This window comes from Mauremys reevesii, linkage group 1, assembly GCF_016161935.1.
Source record: "Mauremys reevesii isolate NIE-2019 linkage group 1, ASM1616193v1, whole genome shotgun sequence".
Classification (NCBI taxonomy): domain Eukaryota; kingdom Metazoa; phylum Chordata; order Testudines; family Geoemydidae; genus Mauremys; species Mauremys reevesii.
In genome coordinates this window covers 122,462,727-122,485,747 of record NC_052623.1, presented here as the reverse complement: position 1 = coordinate 122,485,747, position 23,021 = coordinate 122,462,727, and the positions used below count along the sequence as shown (strand labels likewise).

The following is a 23,021-nucleotide window of genomic DNA, read 5'->3' as shown; positions in this document are numbered from 1 at the left end:
CTGGGAGCAGAATAGGGGAATAAAATGGATGCAGTAGTGAGGAAGCGTAGTGGCCCTGTGCTGAAGCAGCTGTACTTAAAGGGATCTCACCTTTAAATACACAAAATCAAGTTAGAGCTGAAAATGCTGATTGGCATTCTTAACTCATCCTCTTGTGCTTACAAACTACAGATCTCTCAGAAAGGTATGTGATGTTAAATTTGCATTGACTAGAAATGCCTACCCAGCAGGCACAACAGAAAAAGAGAAGGATGGTGAAGTAAATCTTAATTTCTCTACTGTTTTTAGGACCCCTGATTTTAATTTTTTTATTTTTTATTTTTTGCAATTTAAATTTTGAAATAATATATGGTTGGCTTAAACCTGTGGAAGAAAGTCTGAATCCTTCACTTTGCTGGTTAAATACATATAAATAGGCCCTACCAAATTCACAATCTATTTTTGTAAATTTCAGAGTCATAGCATTTTAAAAATCTTGAATTTCACAGTTTCAAATATTTAATTCTTAAATTTTATGCTGTTGTAAGAAAGCATGAATATGTATTTTAAAACAGAAAAATATAAAGATGTAAAGCCCTAAAGTCAGCATTTCTCAAACTGGGGGTCCTGACCCAAGAGGGGGTCAACAAGGCTATTGTGTGGGGGGGAGGGATTGCAGTTTTGCCACCCGTGCTTCTGCACTTCCTTCGGTGTTGGATGCCCAGAGAGCAGATATCCGGATGCCAGCTCTGAAGGCAGAGCCACCACCAGCAGCACCGCAGAAGTAAGGGTGACAATACATCCTACCATTCCATCCTTACTGCTGCTGGTGGCAGTGCTGCCTTCAGAGCTGGGCACCTGGCCAGCAGCTGCTACTCTCCAGCTGCCCAGCTCTGAAGGCAGTACAGAAGGGTGGCAATGCCACAACCCCCTTACAATAGCCTTGCAGTCCTTTTTGGGTCAGGACCCCCAGTTTGAAAAACACTGGGTACTTTTGTATACTTTTCCCCTATAATATAGTATAGGGTAAAAGTACACAGACGACCAGATTTCTCGGGGGGAGATTAGATTTCACGGTCCATGACACATTTTTCACTGACATGAATTTAGAAGGGCCCTATGTATAAAATACGTATTTCAATTTTGTTAGTGGATGTGATCGTGACTGAGACTTGATTCTGCACATTTAATAAATATGTGGGCATGCATCTTGTTATAACAAGGACAGAATCAAACCCACAGAACTACTATCAAAACAAGGAAGCTTCAATTATGAGAGAATCAGCAGCTCCAGATCAAACAGCAGACAGACACAAATGGATTAATATATCGGGCCTTCATGCCTTATAGACATGCAGACATGCTTCCAAGTACATGACCCTGGTTGGGCTTTATCTGCTTTAAGGACTGCGGCTCCAAGAATGGAATTATGTGGAGATCTACTGATGAGGGAGCAGAACTTTTGAGGATTAATCATTTGTTTTGGTGAATATTTGTATTTACAAAGTATAAGGAATCAGTAAGAGAAAAAACATGTAGTCTAATAACAGAAGTGTTTTTTCTCCTTCGACCAAGATCCAACTTTTGTGGAGAGGACCAAGCCAATTATCATTAGGTACCCATAATTCCAGGTCCTCTGAGTTATACACTGGAACTTACTGGTGGGAACACCAGACACACCAACTTTAAAACGGTTAAATCCATGCTTGATTTACCCGTATATCTGAGTAGCCAAATGGATGTGTCAGAAAACTAGTTTCAGAGCCTGTAATATTTCCATGCCTTGTTAATTTTCATAAATCTCATTAACAGATAACACAAATTGATCCAGATTAAGTGCTTTTTATTGTATACCTTAGCACCTGGGGTAGTGTGTGATCTGGGATTATGCAGTAAAGAGCAAAATTGAAGACAACTCCTTTCATCTTGGATTCAGCGAGAGTTCTAAGAGATATCATACAAATAAAATTGCAGCTACCGAACAATACATTAAATTATGATATTACCAAAACAAAATTAAGAAGTCCTTCAGACATATTATTTTATATATAAACACATAAGCATTATTTAAATTATGCCAGCATACCGCCTGTTCGTCCCAGGCCAATCTGCACAGAAGGTTGAAGGCTTCCTTCATTCTTCAACAAATGAGGCAAATGGTAATAGATATTTGGCACTTGAAGAGATTTTCTGCTTGTTAGCTCTTTTAACAATTTCAGCGTTTCATCTGCAAACACATATAAAACCAATAATGCAGAAAATTAATCAGAGAGGCTATATGTTTATGCAGCAATAAATCATATGCAATTCCAAAACTGATCATTCATTCATGCTTTGTTTGAGTTAGGAACCATTTTTAAGATGTATGTGCCAGGAAGTAAAACCTTTTCTGTTTTTAATTTTTAAAAGAGTTATGAACAAGATTGATTTTTAATAGTTTTCTGGAAACAGGAACATCATACTTGCATCATCACATGTGAATTACAATGTTCTCTGACCAATGACAGAGAGGAAATAACTCACCTTGAGTAGAATCTTCCATAAATGTTTACCTTGAGTGTGTCTTTATATTACAGAGTATACTGGGCTTATTATACCCAAAAAATTCAAAATAATTTGTATCTACTCTCACAGGAGCTCAAGCAACGACTTAATCCGCAAATAAATAACTTCAAAATTGCATGCACATTTTACATACATTGCACACAAATATATTGCACAAAAATAGGACTACACACAGTATATGGTGCAACAGTCCCGGAATTAAATTTGGATATATGTTTTGTAATAAGAACAGATACACCTAACCAAAGTAGGCATATTAATTATTTACTACAGTTAAATACTGAAGTTAAACCAGTTCTAAAGATGTTTCCACAATGGATCATAAATATCAGCTTAGAAATTCCCTTGCCAGTATGTGTCAACACTCTTAAATCAAATATGAAAACCAGAACCAAATTTTTTAATTAGAAAAAAAGCCATAGCACCTCATATTGACCTTCAAGATCTCATGAGTCTCATAAAGATCAGGTCAGGTCAGAAACTGGTTTGGAGACATCCAAAGAAAACCTACCCACCTTAGAAGTGATGGTGACTCAGTAGATATCACTCTTTCCTGGGATGCTGAAATGAACCAGTGTTTCCTATACAACTGGAGATGCCTTTTTAGATGAAATCTAATACTAAACTCCTGACTACTTATAGTCTTGAAAAGTACAAAGTGCAATGAGTAGAGGTGTTCGCTTCGATGTGTGGGCTATATTCCAATTTGGGTGATTACACTCTTCCTGCCAAAATTTTCTCTGCAGTTTCAATTGCAGAAGTAGATGTGGAAGTTCACCCAAATGTATTCCAGGGTGGATGAATGACAAGATCTGTAAAGCAATTTGGATTCCTTCTAGATCTAAGGTACTAAACAAATACAATATAGATTTGAGTATTTATATGTTATTTAAAATATACCTATAATAGTAATCTCTGGCACATTTACAGTTCATTACATTTAACACAAGAATTGGTGAACCAGTGTCAACCCAAAATAAGAGGCAACAATCCCGAAATTACAAGTTAAAAATAATTATACCTAGCCCATGTATTCCCCAAGAAAAAGTCACAGTGCAGCATTAGTCTTTATGTTGTGTCCAAAAAGCCTTGACTTGGGTTCTGTCAAACCAATGCGGTAAGTGAATTACAGAGTAGAAGGTTCTCCAGCAAAAAACACACTGCCACCATTTGTTAAAATCTGAGATTTAATGAGAATACCACAGCTGACCTCAGAAGGCAGGGTAGCACATGGAAAGGGAGACTATCTTTTAGGCAACTATGCCCAAGCCATATAGAGTTTTAAAGATGTATATTACTACTTTTAATTGCACCAAGAAGAGAACAGACAAAGACATTGCAGTCTTTAGAGAACTGGTATAATATGATTTTTTACAGCCAAACATTCTGTACAAGAAGGCTTATGAAAATTACATAAAGACAAACACAAACTAAAACTCCAGATCCATCCAGCTCTTTACTTTGTGAAAGTTCAGATTAAGATCCAGATCCAAACATTATAGCTCAGGCTCATCTCATCTCTAGCTTCTAAATGCAAAGAGTCCTGTGGCACCTTATAGACTAACAGACGTATTGGAGCATGAGCTTTCATGGGTGAATACCCACTTTATTAGATGATATGACAAGCTTATGCTCCAATACGTTTGTTAGTCTATAAGGTGCCACAGGACTCTTTGCTGCTTTTACAGATCCAGACTAACACGGCTACCCCTCTGATACTTAGCTTCTAAATGTTCTACAGTCTTAAACCACTATGGAGAACTCATTGCAACAGTCCATTGTGGATATCACAATGACATGGCTAACAATGGCAATGTACACATCAGAAAGAAAATCACAAGATATGTTACATGCAGATTTAAAAAAGTAATGTCCCCAGTGCTCCTGGTATCCCAGGTGGCTATCTAAAATCCAGAAGAGTGAGGCATTAATGTACTGAGGGACAACTTTTTAATCAGTACCTGGCTGGAGGACCTAAGACATGAGCTGTAGAATACAGAGTAGACTCATCTTTCTATAAAAGGCACTAGTTGTCCAAGTTTTTCGACATTCTATAGTAGTACTAGGAAGTAACAGTAGACCTCAAATAAAATTTGTTTTAGGTGTACTACTCTCATATGGAAAAAATCAGGGAGCATTGGTTTAAATAGCTCCAGACTGAAGACTTTTGGAACAAAAATTATTTTTGGCCATTTTGACTTTTCAGAGACAAATTAAACCTCTTAAAGTCAGGGAAATATACTTCAAAACAGAAACAGTGACAAAATTGTTAAAATATGGTTGTGCTAGGCTACAAGCTAATAATCTTTCCATATACAGCTCTTGTTAATGTTGAGGATTTGCCTCATAATTTGATGAAAAGAAATAAGATATAATTATTTTTAAATATTTAATGATCAGTTTTGCAGAAAAGGTTAACAAATGTTTGCTGCTACTTCCTACACTTTGCATTGCTTAAAAGGCAAACTTTAGAAACACAGAATCCCCAAATCAGAGCCTGGTAGGTAAAGAGGATTTCATTCTACTTTTAACATTTGCATGAATTCCTAGTTTCCTTTTTTAAGTTGCTCATCAGTTTTAGCTTAAAATGTGTGAAGATATTATACAAATTGCTGCCAGATTACCTATACTGAATAGCACCCAGAAGCCCCAAACCTATTTTACTAGGCACTTGAACAAGTATATAGTCCTTGAAGAGATTACAATCTAATTTAAAATATGATACAATGAGTGGATATAACAAACAGAGGGAATGGAGGATGAAGGAAGGGGGAAGAGGTACCAGAGATAAGAACATGTTACATAACTAGTTATATGCGCTGTTGGATGGTTTCCAAGCATTTGGTTTTTCAGGATATTTTCTTTTAATAATTATATACAAGAGACATCAGTAATCGAGAGACATAAAACATTAAGCCTATATCATGGCTTGTACCTGAAAAATTGTTTAATGCATCCTTACTTCCATTTGTTTCTGCTACTGCACGTCTGAATTGCTCCAAGATGGCATTTAGCTCAGAGGAACGCTGCAGGGTTCTATGCTCAGCAATACGAAGACGTTCCTTCAAAGCATGAAATTCTCGCTGATAAGCAATCAGCTTTTCTAGAAGGGAAAAAAAAAATGTCTGATTACTTACTTTTGAAAACACTTCATCTGCTCTTCACTCCCCAAACAGTGTTCTTATATAAAACAATTTTGTTGCAAACTTTGGGCTTAGAGTCTCTGAATAGGTAGAAAAATAACTGATCTTTTGTGAAAGGCTGAAGGACAACCTTTATCAAATTATTAAATTAACTGCAATATACTCATGTGAACTCCAGTGTTAGAAGAATTTAGATCAGTGGTTCTCAACCAGGGATATGCAGAGTCCTTCCAGGGGGTATATCAACTCATCTAGATATTTGCCTAGTTTTACAACAGGCTATATAAAAGCACAAGCAGAGTCAGTACACTAACATTTCATACAATTACTTGTTTATATTACTCTAAATACTATACACTGACGTGAGTACAATATTTATATTCCAATTGATTTATTTTATAATTTTATAATTACATGGTAAAATGAGACAGTAAGAAATTTTTTTACTAATATTGTGTTGTGACGTTTTTGTAGTTTTTAAGTGAGGTCAAAATTGGGGTACACAAGACAAAAATCAAACTAGGGTTGCCAGGTCTCCAGTTTTTGACTGGAATGCCCAGCCGAAAAGGGATCCTGGCAGCTCTGATCAGCATTGCTGTTAAAAGTCCAGTTGGTGGTGCAGGCAGGCTCCCTACCCAGCTCCTGGGAAGCTGCCGGCATCTCCCACCAGCTCCTAGGCATAGGGGTGGCCATGGAGACTCTACGTGCTGCCTCCACCCCCAGTGCCAACTCAGCAGCTCCCATTGGCCAGGAACTGTGGGCAATGGGAGCGGAGGGGATGGCGCCTGTAAGCGCAGGCAGTGCTCACAGCCACGTGGTCGCACCTCTGCCTAGGAGGCGGAGAGAGATTATAGAATATCAGGGTTGGAAGGGACCTCAGGAGATCATCTAGTCCAACCCCATGCTCAAAGCAGGATCAATGCTAGCAGCTTCCCGGGAGCCGCCTGAGGTAAGTGCTGCCTGGAGCCTGCATCCCTCATCCCCTCCTGTGCCCCACCCCCCTGCCCCAGGCCTCTCCTGCACCCCAAATCCCTCATCCCTGGCCCCACCCCACAACCAGAGCTCTCACCCTCGCACACCCCAACCGCTTGCCTCAGCCCAGATCCCCCTCCTGCACCCTGAACCCCTCATTTCTGGCCCCAGCCCAGAGCCCTCACCCCCTCTCACATCCCAACTCGAGCCAGCCTAGAGCCTTCTCCTGCACACCAAATCCCAGCCCCACCCCAGAACTCACACCTCCAGCCAAGCCCTCACCCCCCTGCACCCCAACCCCATGCCCCAATCCCTGTCCCATACCCTGAACCCCTCATTTATGGCCCCACCCCAGAGCCTGCACCCTCAGCCCTCATCCCCTCCCACACCCCAACTACCTGCCCCAGCCCAGAACTCTCTCCTGCACCCAAATCCCTTATCTCTGGCCCCACCCCAGATCCCTCCCCCCCCCCCCCCCCCCCAACCCCCTGCCCCAGCCCGGTGAAAATAAGCAAGTGAGCAAGGATTGGGGAGAGTGAGCGATGGAGGGAGAGAGGGAGGGACGGAGTGAGCGGGGGGCGTGGCCTCAGAGAAGGGGCATGGCAGAGGTGTGGCAAGGGTGTTTGGTTTTCTGCAGATAGAAAGTTGGTAACCCTACGTCAGACTCCTGAAAGGGGTACAGTAGTCCGGAAAGGTTGAGAACCACTGATTTAGATGATGTGGTGATTACGCAGACACTACTTGTAGCACAGACTAAAACCCCAAACTTTTTGGACCAAAGTACCAGATAAATTTTAATTTCAGAGTGAAATAACACAGAACCTATTTATTATTTGCATCATTCAGAGAAGTTAGTGTAGCTGTAGCAGTATCAGACTTGGCAGCACTATTGACTTTTAAAAAAAAAGATTGAAGCCAGACATGCATTTGAAAATAGTTTGCAAAAGATATGCATCTTTTGAATAATTGGTATAAATGGAGTTTGGTGATATAGTTCAACTTTACTTATTTAATCCTTTAGTACTAAGTTACCAGCAAAAACTAAAACTGTGGATTCCTAATAATGTTAGTAAGCAAATGTGTTTGTAGGGAAATACACACATTTTTTTTCTTTTTTTGAGGTGTAGAGAGAGAGAGAGAAGGAGGGCTGCAGTAAACACAAGACCCTCTCAGTTATATCTTGCGTCCTAAGACACAACCACCCAAGAAGCTAAGCGTCTCGGGCTTCACTGACACTTTCTCTCCCAGTCTTCCCTTTATTGTTGCCCTCTTCACTTTGCCAGCCTGTCAGCTCCCTGTTTTGAAGTCCCCAGCCTGAATACACAGTAGCTCCACCTCTGATCTCAATCCATTTCATCCCTCTTCTCTAGTCAATGGATGTTCCAGCTATCCATCTGTAATCCAGCGGTGATCTCCCATGCCAACTTCTAAAAAGTACGAAGTTAACTCTACTTAATTAAGTTAAAGTTTTGCAGGTAAATTATGTTTTTGGTTGTTAGACTAATACATTACAATTCCTTCTCTAGCCATGCACTGCTCATCTTTCCCTTGTTCTCCATTAAAGATTGATTATATTATATTTCTTCCTTTGTCCTTTTTTACCCCCTATTTTACATTTACTTTCTCTCTGTAGTTAGAATGTATTATCCATTTAATATTTTGAAAACATAATTAGTTAGCTAAAATACCCTGTGTTTAGAAAAGAAGGAACAAACAGTTCACAAACAACCTCTTGATACATGTCAGTTTGTTTTGCACAGAATAATACACAAAATGGTCTATTACTTGCTGCCAAAAAACCCAGGCAGCTAATTGAAATAAGAATTATTGCTTAGTTAGCAATACCAAGATGCCCATAGGGATTTCTTGACACAAGTAGAAAAACCTCAAATTTTTAATTATTTTAGCAAAAAAGAAAACATTAAAATTAAAATAAGTTAGAAATACAGGTCATTAAAAGATCAGTAACTTAAATGAAAAAAATACTTAGGTTTCCACGATAGTACCAAATGCTTCTTCCCTTCTATTTACGTTGAATCTTACAATAATTTAATAAAACAGAGGAAGGAATTGAGATACCAAATTACTAGCCATAAAGCTGATGGAAGGACCCTAAAAGAGATCTATTCTCTGATGAACAAAACAGCATTTGTTCCCATACAGAGAAGCAGCAAATGAGTAGAAAATTTAAAAGAAGATTTGATCTTCAAAAATTCTGCAGGTTTTACAGCTTGGTCCTTGATATTTTTATTTAAGAAGCATTTATTACTTTACAGTAAAAAAGGGAAGCTGATGTTTTGCCATACACTTTGCTTTGGAAGCCAAAGGATCAAAGAAAAATATCAATACTCAATAACTGCTAATAGAGATGATTTTCCTGTTGAGAAATTACGTAAAAACTGATGTTTTAATTCTTTGTCAGTTGTTTTCATTCAGCCAGCATAACTCCAGTAATTAAAAGTAAATGTTTAATCTGGCTTAATGTTCTGCATTTCCTGAAAAATTAACACTGATAGTTTAGCAGTTGGGTTTCTCCATTTTTTTCCCCTTGATCCAAGAAACATGCAGAGTCAAAAACCCAGACATGCTCTTTTGGGAGCTTGAGTCTTTCGTGGTGCTCTCATGAATGTAATGGGAGTTCCACTGGCACCTCAAGAGAAGAACACACTCCACAAGCTACAAATGCAGTCCATTTTTCTTGCAGCCTCAGCCCCACATACATTCTTTATTATATAGTTAGATTTTTTGTTCCAGTTCTGGTTGGCTAGCAAGCTATGTTTTACAACAGATCCCAATTTCCTAAACTCAGCAGGAAGAATCTGGAAATATTAGTGAGTTTTTCACTGGTTTTTAAGTTATGTTTTCTTTATTACTAGTCCACTGTGTTAAAATGAATGCATTTCAACCCGATGATTTTAAGAGTTAAGTGGTCTTTTCCCTTAGAAAAAAAAGGGGCCAGCAAAAAAATAAGAAACAGGAGAGAAAAACCATACTGTCGTTTCATTTTATATATATGTCTGCCAGAATATCTGAATACTGTAGCAGAAGCAGCCTAAATTGTAGGTTAATAGTTTACATGACCAGAAAGCTCTGAATATCAAAATATCAAATGAAAAATAGTCTGAACATCAAAATGGCTAAAACTCTCTCCAAACTTCGCCTGCGTCACTTTGCTGCAGTAATGTTACAATGTTGAAGATTAAAGCGTCAGAGTTCTTAAAACTATCAATAGCTTTTAGATTAAATGGACGAACTACTGCAAAATCACCTTCATAATTGTACATGGAAAGACTCCACAATACAATCAGTAGAGTTGCAGCCCCTGTGGCTATCATAGGTTTCATGATGCACCAGTCTTGAGAGTAGAAATCCTAACAAAGGAATCTAGAAAGTATAATTGGACAGGCTTTATACTAAAGACGGTGCTACAACTACAGCAGTAAGTTGTTTAAGAACAAGGTCTCATGTTACTGTTTAGAGATATTCAAGTATTTTTAAAATCTACCAACAAGCGTGCAGAAGATACCATTAAAAGTATAAGATTCTGACTACACTACTGTTTTTAACAAAATTGTAATTGTGTTCACATGTATACATATGGTTAGCACATGGTACCTAACATCATGATTACGTGTGGACAGGCCAGACTAAGGCAGGGTGGCCAACCTGTGGCCCCGGAGCCACATGCGGCTCTTCAGAAGTTAATATGCAGCTCCTTGTATAGGCACCGACTCCGGGGCTGGAGCTACAGGTTCCAACTTTCCAATGTCCTGGGGGGGGCTCACTGCTCAACTCCTGGCTCTGCTACAGGCCCCGCCCACTCCCCTGAGCCTGCAGTGTCCTCGCTCTTCCCTCCCCCCCTCCCCCCGAGCCTCCTGCATGCCACAAAACAGCTGATCAGGAAGTGTGGGGAGGGAGAGGGAGGCACTGATCGGCAGGGCTGCCGGTGGGTGGGAGGCGCTGGGAGCGGAGCTGATGGCGGGTTGCTGATGTACATTGGTAAATTCTGGCTCCTTCTCAGGCTCAGGTTGGCCATCGCTGTTCTAAGGACAGAAGGGAAAATCATGATCCTCTAATCCAGGGGTTCTCAAACTGGGGTTCACGACCCCTCAGGGGGTCGTGAGCTGTCAGCCTCCACCCCCAAACCCTGCTTTGCCTCCAGCATTTATAATAGTGTTTAATATAAATAATGTGTTTTTAATTTTTAATGTATTTAATATTTAATTTGTAATAGACCTATAACCTCTGGCTGAGTTACTGGAGTCCTCAAATCCTGATTTAAAGACTTCAAGTTACAGAGAATCCACCATTTATGCTAGTTTTAACCTGCAAGTAACCTATGCCTCATGCTGTAGAGGACGGTAAAACGCCCCGGGGGGGGAATGTACTTAATAGAAAGCTGAACGACATTACAATTAAATATAGTGCCAATAGAGGTAGTTCACACCTTTCAAAGTTATTGCTTCAGTCTCTCTGAAGGCTCAGGATAACAACACTACATTATTGCTATACCTGAGTTCACATTTGAAGATTTCTTTTGCAATCATAAAGGTCACTTTTATGAATATAATGAAATCTTAAATTATGGAGCACAAGATGACAGTAGGGAGGAAGTGGGCATTTGGCATTTACCTGTGTACAATGCCAGATAAGTCCTGTTAGGGGGAATTACCAAATGCTGGACCTTTAAGAGGAACAGATTACAGGATTCAAAACTAACAAGCAGACTCAGCACTACTTTACTGAAGCAAACATATAGAAATGGATTACATTACTATGTTTTTATTAGCCTTATATTCCAGGTCAGTCACCAGATGGTGATAAAGTTAAGTCTTCAGATCCTGGAAGAATGTCTCTCTATTCGAGGTAAAAGACCAATTTGAAAAAAGAGGAGTGGGAATTAATCAAGCCTTTTGTTCCCAAAAATCTGATTACTATTTTGTTAATGCAGCAGTCAGTCAATTACAAACCGAAAACCAGCAACCCCTCAATATGGACTGGTAAATCTGAAGATCCAAAAAAGTATTCCAATTGTAGCAATTTTTTTTATTTATTTGTTATGAACAATTATAGCTTGTTAAAAAAATCAGCTATGCAGATCTAAAATACCTTTTCGTAATTAGTTACCTATTTTGAAAAAAATGAATTAAACCCTACATGTTACTTCCAACATGAAAGTGTCAGTAGAGAACGTAGCTGTAAAATAGTCTTGCACTTTGCTACCTCAGGTTTGCATCTGATTTATATACATTTCCCTAGCTGTGTTATTTTCTCCTGTAAAAACAAGGAATCAAAATAAAGTGATTGGTCTATTTAACAGATGTCAATAGCCTTATTCATCTAATGTTTGACATTTTTGTCATCCTGCAGGTTTTTTAATTGAGTACTAAAACACATGCTTTCAGAACAAATTGTACAGTAGGAGATTGTCAACAGGCATCCTCAGAGAAATCACAGCCCTTGCTACATTAATTCTCTCAGACTGCTATGCCTACTAAAACTAAACCTTTTCCAGTGGAGTTCAAATTCTTATGTGAGATGCATAGGTCTTCTTCAAAAACAAAACTGTACTCATGATACATTTTTACTTTCAGTTCTGAAGTATTTGAAAGAATTCCTACCCATGTTTCCAGCCTAATGTAATCATGGAACCACAGTTAAAATCTGCATAGCAAATTTCATAGATTCATAGACTATAAGACCAGAAGAGACCACTGTGACATCTAACCTGAAATGCTAGTATGAAATTTACCAATCTGTATTTAAAAAGGGAATTGTCAAGTTAAAATTCACATTTTAAGAACAAATCTCCTCACAACTGATGCTACTCTTATTTTATTTCTTTATAGGCATTTCTATGGGGATTATCGCCCCACACCAGTAACAGGTAAAAGATGTATCTTTAAAATTCAGTTAAATATTTTCATTGTCTATTTTTTTCCCAGAGTTTGGACAATGAAGACCAGTCCAGTTGCTTATAAGTCAATTTTTAATAAACTACACTTTCAAGTTCCCATGCACAAGCACAATGCTACAAACAGTGCAGAGGAGTATATTTTTACAAAGCTCTTTCCGCAGAATAAATATTTTAACTCTTGAAAATATTTGCATTTGTCTTAGGTTTCATAAAAGCTCATTTTTACAAAATCTCAATCTGAGGTCTGACCTAACAGAATCCTTTTGCTATTATGAATATAGGCTAAAGTCTTCAACTACTTTACCTTGCTGAATCAATGTTACTCCCTAATGAAAGAATTAATTACACAAATAGTTAGTCAAATATTCACTATCAGGAATTAAGTTTTTTGACCCAGCTTTAGGAAGTTTTCCAATACACAGAAATCGGGTGCATCTGGTGTACACAATGCATTTAAAATGCTCATTTTCTGTTGAAAAAAATTTCACATAAGGACATGGAAGGGAGTAATTGGACACATTGTGATATATGAAAATCCCTGCTCACAAAACAAAAACAAAATCCAGAAATTTATCTCAATTAAAAAAAAATATCCAAGAACATGGCTTATAATAGTCCAGTACAGGTGATAAGATTCGTAAAATTCCAGAATAAGAGTGCCCACACTGAGAGCTATTTCAGAATAGCATAATTCACAGTGGTTATTCTGGTCAATTTCCCTTTATAGGCAAGCCCTAATACTGTAAGAGAACTTTGCTGGGACATTTATGCATTTTCTCTGAGACTTCTTAGGAACATATCTATACAATAAAATTCCAGTATTCTCACTGTGTGTCACTCAAGGCTACAGTGTCTGTTGAGTTAGTGTGAAACCATGGAAACAGATACAAGCATGGCTGGGAGTTCTTTTTGTTCAGAATATCAACAAGTTCAATCATTACTGGGATTTGCAGTCTGTTATAATCGAAGTTCATGTCATTTTGTCTTTTTACTTTTTGACAAAATTACATCTATGCCATGCCAAGACTCCTAGATCATGATATCAGAGGTAATCACCACCTTACTCTACAGCTAATGTGCATGCAACAATTTCCTGGCTATAAGAAGGAGACTGCTCAGATGGTGGATTACCTGGCTCAATTGACACACCGATGCAACAGCATGGGGTTTCAGATGCTAGTAGTTTAATTACTTTCCCAGATTTTCATTCTTGTTTTCAAAGTCTGGTGTGTTTTCTTTTTAAATCAGAATTACATTTGGTGTACAATTTTTTGTCAACAAAGTCTCTAAGTGCCAAATATCATGACTCAAGGAATCATTCAAGTTTTGATCTATTCCATGAGAAAAAATGGAGTTGGAGTTTAGGGTGAGTATATAACTGTAATTTAAGAACAAAAAATATTACAGGCATGTTGTAAGTATTCCAAATCCAAGCACTACAAACCAAGGAAATTCAGGATTAAGGTTACATGTTAAAATTAGGACTGTCAAATGATTAAATAAATTAATCACAATTAATCACAAGATTTAAAAAATCGTGATTAATCGCAGTTTTAAATCAAACTTTTAAACAACAATAGAACAACAGATTACCATTTATTTAAATATTTTTGGATATTCAGTTCAGTCACAAATTTAATTAACCCATTTTTTTTTCCACAAGTGTCATCAGCATGGAAGCATGTCCTCTGGAATGGTGACTGAAGCATGAAGGGACATACGAATGTTTAGCATATCTGGCTCGCAAATACCTTGCAATGCCAGCTACAAAAGTGCCATGCAAATACCTGTTCTCACTTTCTGGTGACATGGTAAATAAGAAGAGGGCAGCATTATCACCTGTAAGTGCAAACAAACTCATTTGTCTTAGCGATTGGCTGAACAAGAAGTAGGACTGAGTGGAACTGTAGGCTCTAAAATTTTACATTGTTTTGTTTTTGAGTGCAGTTATGCAACAAAAAAAAAATCTACATTTGTAAATTGCACTTCAGTACTTCTATGAGGTGAATTGAAAATTATTATTTTGTTTATCTTTTTTACAGTGCAAACATTTGTAATCAAAGATAATATAAAGTGAGCACTGTATACTTTGTGTTGTAATTGAAATCAGCATAGTTGAAAATGTAGAAAAACATCCAAAATATTAATACATTTCATTTGGTATTCTATTATTGTTTAACAGTGCGATTAATCACGATTAATTTTTTTAATCGACTTAATTTGTTTTGAGTTAATTGCTTGAGTTAACTGTGATTAATTCACAGCCCTAGTTAAATATGAGAATGCAAAGTTAAGGCACCAAAGCAACTTTAACTCTGCCCTATTGTTATGCCATGTAACAAAACAATTATGATTACGGCATTTAGCGTGTGTGATCACCGGTTAGCTGAAACAGATTTTTAAAGACATATTAGGTATTTTCCAAGTATAATTTTATTTTAATCACAAAGATTTTTTGTTCAAGTTCTAAAAAAAAACAACAAAAACAAAAACAAACAAAAAACCCTAAGAAAGTCTCAGTGTTTTAGTACAAAAAGAACAGGAGTACTTGTGGCACCTTAGAGATTAACAAATTTATTTGAGCATAAGCTTTCGTGGGCTACAGCCCACTTCATCAGATGCATAGAATGGAACATATAGTAAGAAATATATATACATACAGAGAACATGAAAAGATGGAAGTAGCCATACCAACTGTAACAGGCTAATTCATTAAGATGAGGTTTTATCAGCAGGAGAAAAAACTTCTGTAGTGATAACCAAGATGGCCCATTTTAGACAGTTGACAAGAAGGTGTGAGGATACTTAACACGGGGAAATAGATTCAACATGTGTAATGACCCAGCCACTCTATTGTGAAGTCAGAGGGTGGAAGAGGGTGGGATATTTCCCAGGGAATGTCTTACTGCTAAATGATGAACTAGCACTCGGCTGAGCCCTCAAGGGTTAACATATTGTTGTTAATGTAGCCTAACAATCTACAAGGCTGCATGAAGGAAGGAGAGACAGCATGGCAGAGAGAGACAGAGACACACACCGTGTATGGGAGAGAGAGAGAGAGAGAGAGAGAGAGAGAGAGATGGATGCACATCGTCCCTTTAAGTATGCTGACCCTGCTCTAAGTACATTGCCTTTTTAAGTAGATCCGTAAGTTGAGACAGCAGCTGCTGCCAGCAAGCTCCCTCTATCCTGAGCCCTGTGGTGTACCCCTTCCCACCGCTCTGTGGAGATAAGATACAGGAGTTGGGGGAGAGATTGGCACCCTGACATTAGCAACTGTCTTCGCCCTCACCTCTGCCCAGCAAGCAGGAGGCTCCCAGGAGGAGCTCTAAGGCAGAGGGCAGGAGCAGCACACGGTATTTGCACTGTAAAAAGAACCAAAAGAAATAGTGTTTTTCAATTCACCTAATACAAGTACTGTAGTGCAATCTCTTTATCATGAAAGTTGAACTTATAAATATAGAATTAGGTACGAAAAAATCTGCATTCAAAAATAAAACAATGTAAAATTTTAGAACCTGCAAGTCCACTCAGTCCTACTTCTTATTCAGCCAATGGCTAAGACAAACAAGTTTGTTTACATTTAAAGGAGATAATGCTGCCCTCTTCTTATTTACAATGTCACCAGAAAGTGAGAACAGGCATTTGCATGGCACTTTTGTAGCTGGCATTGCAAGGTATTTACGTGCCACATATGCTAAACAATCATATGGCCCTTCATGCTTTGGCCATCATTCCAAACAACATGCTTCTATGCTGATGATGCTAATTAAAAAAAAAGTGTTTAGATTTATGACTGAACTCCTTGGGGGAGAACTGTACGTCCTCTGCTCTGTTTTACCCATATTCTGCCATATATAACAGTCTCAGATGATGACCCAGCACACGTTCGTTTTAAGAACACTTTCATTGTAGATTTCACAAAAAACGCAAAGAAGGTACCAGTGTGAGATTTTTAACTGACCCAAGGTTTAAGAATCCGAAGTGCCTTCCAAAATCTGAGAGGGACGGGGTGTGAAGCATGCTTTCAGAAGTCCTAAAAGAGCAACAGTCCAAGGTGGAAACTAAAGAACCCGAACCGCCAAAAAAGAAAATCAACCTTCCACTCGTGGGATCTGACTCAGATAGTGAAAATGAACATGTGGCGGTCCGCAATGCTTTGGATTGTTATCAAGCAGAACCCATCGTCAACATGGACGCATGTCCCCTGGAATGGTGGTTGAAGCATGAAGGGACATATGAATCTTTAGCGCACCTGGCATATAAATACCTTGTGATGCCAGCTACAACAATGCTATGCAAACACCTGTTCTCACTTTCAGGTGACACTGTAAACAAGAAGCGGGCAGCATTATCTCCTGCAAATGTAAACAAACGTGTTTGTCTTAGCGAGTGGCTGAATAAGAAGTAGGACTGAGTGGACTTGCAGGCTCTAAAATTTTACATTGTTTTATTTTTGAATGCAGTTTTTTGTACCCAATTCTACATTTGTAAGTTCAACTTTCATGATAAAGAGATTGCACTACAGTACTTGTATTAGGTGAACTGAAAAATACTATTTTCTTTTGTTTATCATTTCTACAGTGCAAATATTTGTAATTAAAAAATATACACTTTGATTTCAATTACAACACAGAATATATATAAAAATGTAGAAAAACATCCAAAATATTTAATAAATTTCAACTGGTATTCTATTGTTTAACAGTGCAATTAAAATGGCGATTAATTTTTTTGAGTTAATCATGAGACTTAACTGCGATTAATCAACAGCCCTATTAGACAATATACTATGACAGTCTAAATACTGAAACTAAAATACATCAAATGAACGAACCATATTTTGTGATTTGGTATTAGATTTTTTTTTAATCTATTTATTAATTTAGGATCAAATGCTGCTCCAGTTGAAGTCAATGGTAGTTTTTCCACTGATTTAAATTAGAAAAGGAATGGGGTCCTTACTACCCAATTCACAAATTAGTTTGCCATGGGTCTCAAATCATTAGTGCTAATTAGCAGGTTCTACTTTATTGCTGACTCTGTTAAAAGTATTTTATTGTTATAGCCTACACAACATGTTAGAACAGAAGCTATTTAATAAGGTTCTGCCAGTTTCCATAGCAGAACACAAGAGCAGCTGCACACTTGAAAATCTGTAACATTTGCTGGGCTTGGAATTGCTTGTATAAATTTACAAAATGATGCAAGTTAGATTTACAAACAGATACATACAGCTTTAAACAGGATAGGTATAATAGGCTGCATTCAGTTTTTTGTTGTTTTCATTTGGGGAGGGGGAGAGGTGAGTGCAGAGCCAGGTCTCTGCCGCCCTCATCCCTCCACACAAAAACCCCCATAAAAAGCTTCAAAATGCTCTGGTGTTTTCTTCTCTTTCATGTAATGAGAGAACGTTCACATGTGTGTTTGTGAGTTGTGCACCTGTTTTTTTCTGGTGACATCCATACCTCCAATTATGATAGTGGATATGGGGTATACTGCACAATGTACTCAAACACTCTTAAAAAAAAAAAGCAAACTATTGTTGACTGTCAGTATAAGCACTCCCACTAATCCAGCCAAAGTCAAATTTTAAGTGCATACATACAAAAACCAAAACACTTCAGCTTAAAATTATATGGACACTAAAATCAAGGTGTTGGCTCTAGGGACCTGATCTTCCATCCAGTGTGATTCTCTCCTGACATCTTTCTCCTCATGGAGATGGGGAATGGGAATCTGTTTATGCCTGGAGCCTGCTCTTTTCCAATCCTGCCCGACCCCTTTCCCGGCCAGGGGAGCAGAGCTGAAGCAAGCCAACCCAGACTGGGCTGCTGAGACAATGCCTGTACCCTGTCTACCAGAGCCAGCCACCCATCCTCCTGCCCTGCCCTGGGGAGGGTACGAGATAATTCCACCTGGACTGGGCTCTGAGTGGTAAACAGCACTCTGCCCACCGAGCCAGCCACGATCCCCACTGCAATGCTTAGTAATGGGGTGAAAAACTGATCCTGCCATGGTGCTGCATCAGTAGCTCAGAGAAATTGGGGATGGGAATTGGGGGACAGGCTGACATGAAGAGGTTGGGAAACCAGAACTGTCTGGGCCAGCATGTGGCAATCAGGATGACCATTGCTCTCTCCCATCCAATCTTGTCTAGTACTTGTGGCAGGAATGGCAGAGGGGGGAAAGGTGTAGTTGATCTGCTCCAATCAGCGGAGTATGAGTGCATCGCTTTGAGGCTGGGACCAATATCTCCCCTACCCACCCAGAGCATTTGTTGTTGGCAGGGAAGGGAAAGAGCTCCCTGGTCAGAGTCTCCTATTGGTCAAAGATGTCATATACTATAGTGTCGTAGAATTCCCACTCGTAATTGATGACAAACCACTGCTGAGAGAATCTGCGATCACATTCTGAGTGGCCGGGAGATAGGCTGAAGATAACAGGATCTGGTGGGTGATGCCCCCTTGTTTATTGATGTAGTAAACAGTGGTGGTGTCATCCAAAATGATAAGAACATGATGGGAATTGATGGATGGGAGAAATGATTGGAATGCCTTCCTTACAGTCCAGAGTTCCAAAATATTGATGTGCATCCTAGATTCCCAAGAGGTTCATGTTCCCTGTGTCATGTGATCTCCCATCTATGCTCCCCATCCTACCAGGGATGCATCGGTGATGATCATCTTGTCTGGGGAGGATGGGAGAAAGGGTACCCACCACAAACCTGTTGCAGGTCCATCCACCACTGGAGGGAAAGACTACGACAGGGGGAACTGTCAGCATAAAATTCATGGCATGGCGCGTGGGTGAGTAAACTCTGGAGCCACATCTGTAGGCACTGAAGGTGGAGGCAAGTGAAGGTGCTGACACAGAACCCCCTCCCTGATAGTCTAGAGGAACTCACTCTATCACCCCTCTTTGTAGTAAGGAGTCCATCCCTAGGGTGAGGATGCTGTCATGAGAGTGGTCCCTGTAGAGGGATCAGGGAGGGCGTTGTGCATGAGATAGCATGATGAGCTCGACTGTATAACCATAGTGGATGACATTTAGCACCCACTTGTCCATTGTTATTGCACTCCAAGCTTGTAAAAAAATAGTGCTAGATGACCCCCAAAGGTGGTTGTATGGCAGCAGGCAAGGTGGTTAGCGGCTCTCTATGGTTCCTTAGAAATATCTCTACCACAGGGGTCACATCTGGGAGGAGGAAGGCAGAGAAGGCAGGCCTTGAGAAGGATATCTTTGAGTCTTTTGATGCTTCCATGGTGGCTCATAAAGCTTCTGATGGAAAAACTGGGAGGCTCTGTAATACAGTGTGGGCTGCAAGCAGTAGAATTAATGTTTTGGCACAGGTGTGTAAATTCCCAAGGAATGGAGTGTAGCTCTTGAAACCTTGAGTATGTGGAGGGAATTGTCTGTTTTCTGGTTGAAAAGATGGGATTAATCAAAAGTGTGGTCTTTGATGGTATTTTCTATCTCCCTGGGAAAACCAGAGGAATGGAGCCACAACTCCCTCCTCATGACAATGCCCACGGCCATTGAGCGCAATAAGATATCTGCTGTGTCCAGCACTGATTGGCGCCATTGTCCTTGCTACTAGCTTCCCTCCTCAATTATTGCTTGGAAGCTGGCCTGGTCCTGTTGTGGATGGACTTTTGGCAAAGTCCTCCAATTTACTGTAATTCAAGAAATCGTATTTGTCAAGTAATGCCTGATAATGAGAAATCCTGAATGAAGGCTGACTGAGGAAAAGACCTTGCGGTCTAAAAGGTTCAGCTGCTTGCCCTCTCTGTCGGATGGGGTGGAGTATGGGTGCTATTGCCTAGCCCATTCCATCGCTGCCTAGACCACAAGCGAATTGGGAGAGGGGAGAAAACAGAAAAAATCAAACTAGTGTGGAGGATACTGCTACGATGTAGAAGGCCTCTGTTGGTACTCATAGTAGTGGGAAGGGATGAATGGTCCCTGTCCCTCATGCAATTCCTCAGAGGTCTGTTCCATTGGCAGTATCATCAGAATCATGTAAACGATTGGAGCGGGGAGGGTAATGAGGAGTGCATCAGATGTGGCATGTCCTGTCCCTGAGATAAAGTCTCTCTGGAGATTGAGGTCCCAGAAGGCATAGAGACCTCGACTTTCCCAGGGCAAACACTTCCTAGGGCTCTGGTGCTTTTCCCGACCTCCCCAGAGTCAAGGGTACTCTTTCAGTCCCCAGAACTAGTCTTTGAGCAATGGTCTTCCCTGGAACGGATGGCTTTGTAACTCTGAGGGATGCCAATGTGTGCGTGTCTGTACCTGGTACTGGCGGATCTGTCAATTTAGATGGCTTCTTTCTGTGCTTGTGTGCATTAGAGCGAGCTCCCTCCCCACAACTGGTACTTGTGGAAGGAGTCTCTCCTTTCTTAGGTTTAGAGGAAGACTTACTGCCATTCTTATGTGCATGCTTGCTTATCTCATGACTAGACCCCAGCACGGGATCCATAGTGGTGGTACCACGTTTGGCTTCAGACTTCGTAGCTGGAGGTGCACTCCTGGCAGCCTCAGGCTTATGATGGGGGGCCTGCCCGGCCACGGTCTGAATGACGTCTTGTGGTGACTTCCAGGAGGTGATTCCAGATGTGGAGAGCCTGGCCTTCTTAGGTATGGCTGGGGCAGGATTGGCAGATACTGCACTTGGATGAAACACGGGCTTTTTCCATGCAGAGTTGATGTTCGTTACTGACTGAGAAGGAACATGGGCAGGAGGCACAGATTTTAAAGGCTGGGGTCTTTGGCATAGACCGGTACCCAAATGTGGGTACCAGGGAGGGGTGTTCACGCAGAAACAACCTCCCTCCCACAAAAAAGCCCGAATTCTACTCCTAAAACTAGTAAATTACTAAAACTACTACATAAACAGTAAAAACAGTAAAATACTCAAATTATGTACAACTATATATTTTCAAAGTGCATCACATGCTAGAGAACACTAATAATTGCAACCTGGACCACGCAGCAGTCAGAAGGAACTAGAGACTCAGTCGATCTGCTCGACCCTTTAATCACCTCGGATGAAACTGTTACCCGTTCTTGGAACCAGCCAAGAAATAACCACAAACAAAGGTCGAACTAAAGCAGTACTGAGGATTGATTTATTACTTGCTTCCCTTATTGCTCACACACACATCCCATTGTTACCCGGGTTGGTTTTTTTTAAACCCAAAGCTCTTGGTAACTTTTACTTTGTGCGAGGAGGTGTTAGGAAATAAATTAGAGGAGACATGGCCATCCGACCGATAGATGGCTGGCACAAAAAGGACAACACAAGAGTGCTTTCACTTAAAGCTACGCTTTACTTAGTCTCAAGCACTTACACACCTCCGCAACAAGATTAGTTAAACACCCCCAACCCTCCATAATTACCGAAGCTGAGTGTGGCTCTTGAGTGGCACAGTGGCAGCCCGTCTTCCGGTGGGGAATACAAGATGCATTCAGAGGGAGAGACCAGTCCTGAAGAGTCCCACTACCTCAAACTTTTCCCCCTTATGTATACATTAGTAACACAATGACATATCCCTTAAAGAAAACTTGTTAAGCAAGCAGTTCCAATGCGCAAGCAAGAGGCTCCTTCTGATTACTGATTAACCAGGTGTGGGTTTTTTCCAGAGTTTGCAGCCTTGAGACCCCAATAGACATTCCAGGGGCACATTCTGCTCTTTTAAAATGTATCAGCAACTTCAACACAATTTTTATTAGGAAGGATGGGAGGTCAACCTGCCCTTTCTGTGGCACCCAAAACCCCCTCCCCATCTGCCTTGGTCAAGCTGAGATTGCTGAATGGCCAATTTACAGCTTGCTGACTAGGCCGCCTTTAACAATAAGCCATAGTGGTTTCAAGCACTTTACTGGTTTGCCAAAGTCTCCCTGTACACCAGTCGTACTGCTGACAGGCTGCAGACGCGAGTGTTACTTTCGATCTTAGGTGACTGAGACTGGCCAGGTTCTAGCTGCACAGAAATCGAACCACTAGGTGACAAGAGTCCCCGAAGTCCCTTCGGATCTGCGGGAGGGCTCTACTGCTTCCGGTCCAGTCCCGAGTTCTTGCTGTTGTGGGTTACATCTCTGTCTGGCTGCTAATGCCGTAGGTTTATATATAGCCCCATATACACCTGGGTTCCATAAAAGGTGATATTTACTTCTTTGCTTTGCCATTGGCTGTCACTCTCACTATTTCACTCATTCCTTACATTGATTGATTACATGTTCATAAGCATGGCGATATAAAGCACTGCAGCTTTATGGACCTTCCATTGTTACTTGTGGTTTTGTAGCAGCACAACAGGAAACCGTACAGACTATATGCGAAAGAGCAAGTGGGAGGGAGAAGGGGGGGAAGAGGGTTGCATGCAGCAGGGCTAGCGCATGCAGCAAATAAAAATAAATAAATATATGGAGATATATCTATC

General features: G+C 40.1%; 1 protein-coding gene across 3 annotated transcripts in view; it reads right to left on the bottom strand.

The window, feature by feature from the left end:
• Nucleotides 1-23,021, bottom strand: part of MGAT4A (alpha-1,3-mannosyl-glycoprotein 4-beta-N-acetylglucosaminyltransferase A) — a 125,336-nt gene that overhangs the window by 71,847 nt on the left and 30,468 nt on the right. For 2 of the 3 annotated variants that reach the window (XM_039520015.1, XM_039520023.1), the window contains exons 3-4: nucleotides 5,480-5,647; nucleotides 2,066-2,206 (exon numbers count right to left, since the gene is read on the bottom strand). In XM_039520015.1, coding sequence (XP_039375949.1) covers nucleotides 2,066-2,206; nucleotides 5,480-5,647 — 309 coding nt within the window. The remainder of the gene's footprint in view (nucleotides 1-2,065; nucleotides 2,207-5,479; nucleotides 5,648-23,021) is intronic. The other variant, XM_039520030.1, reaches the window with a different exon arrangement.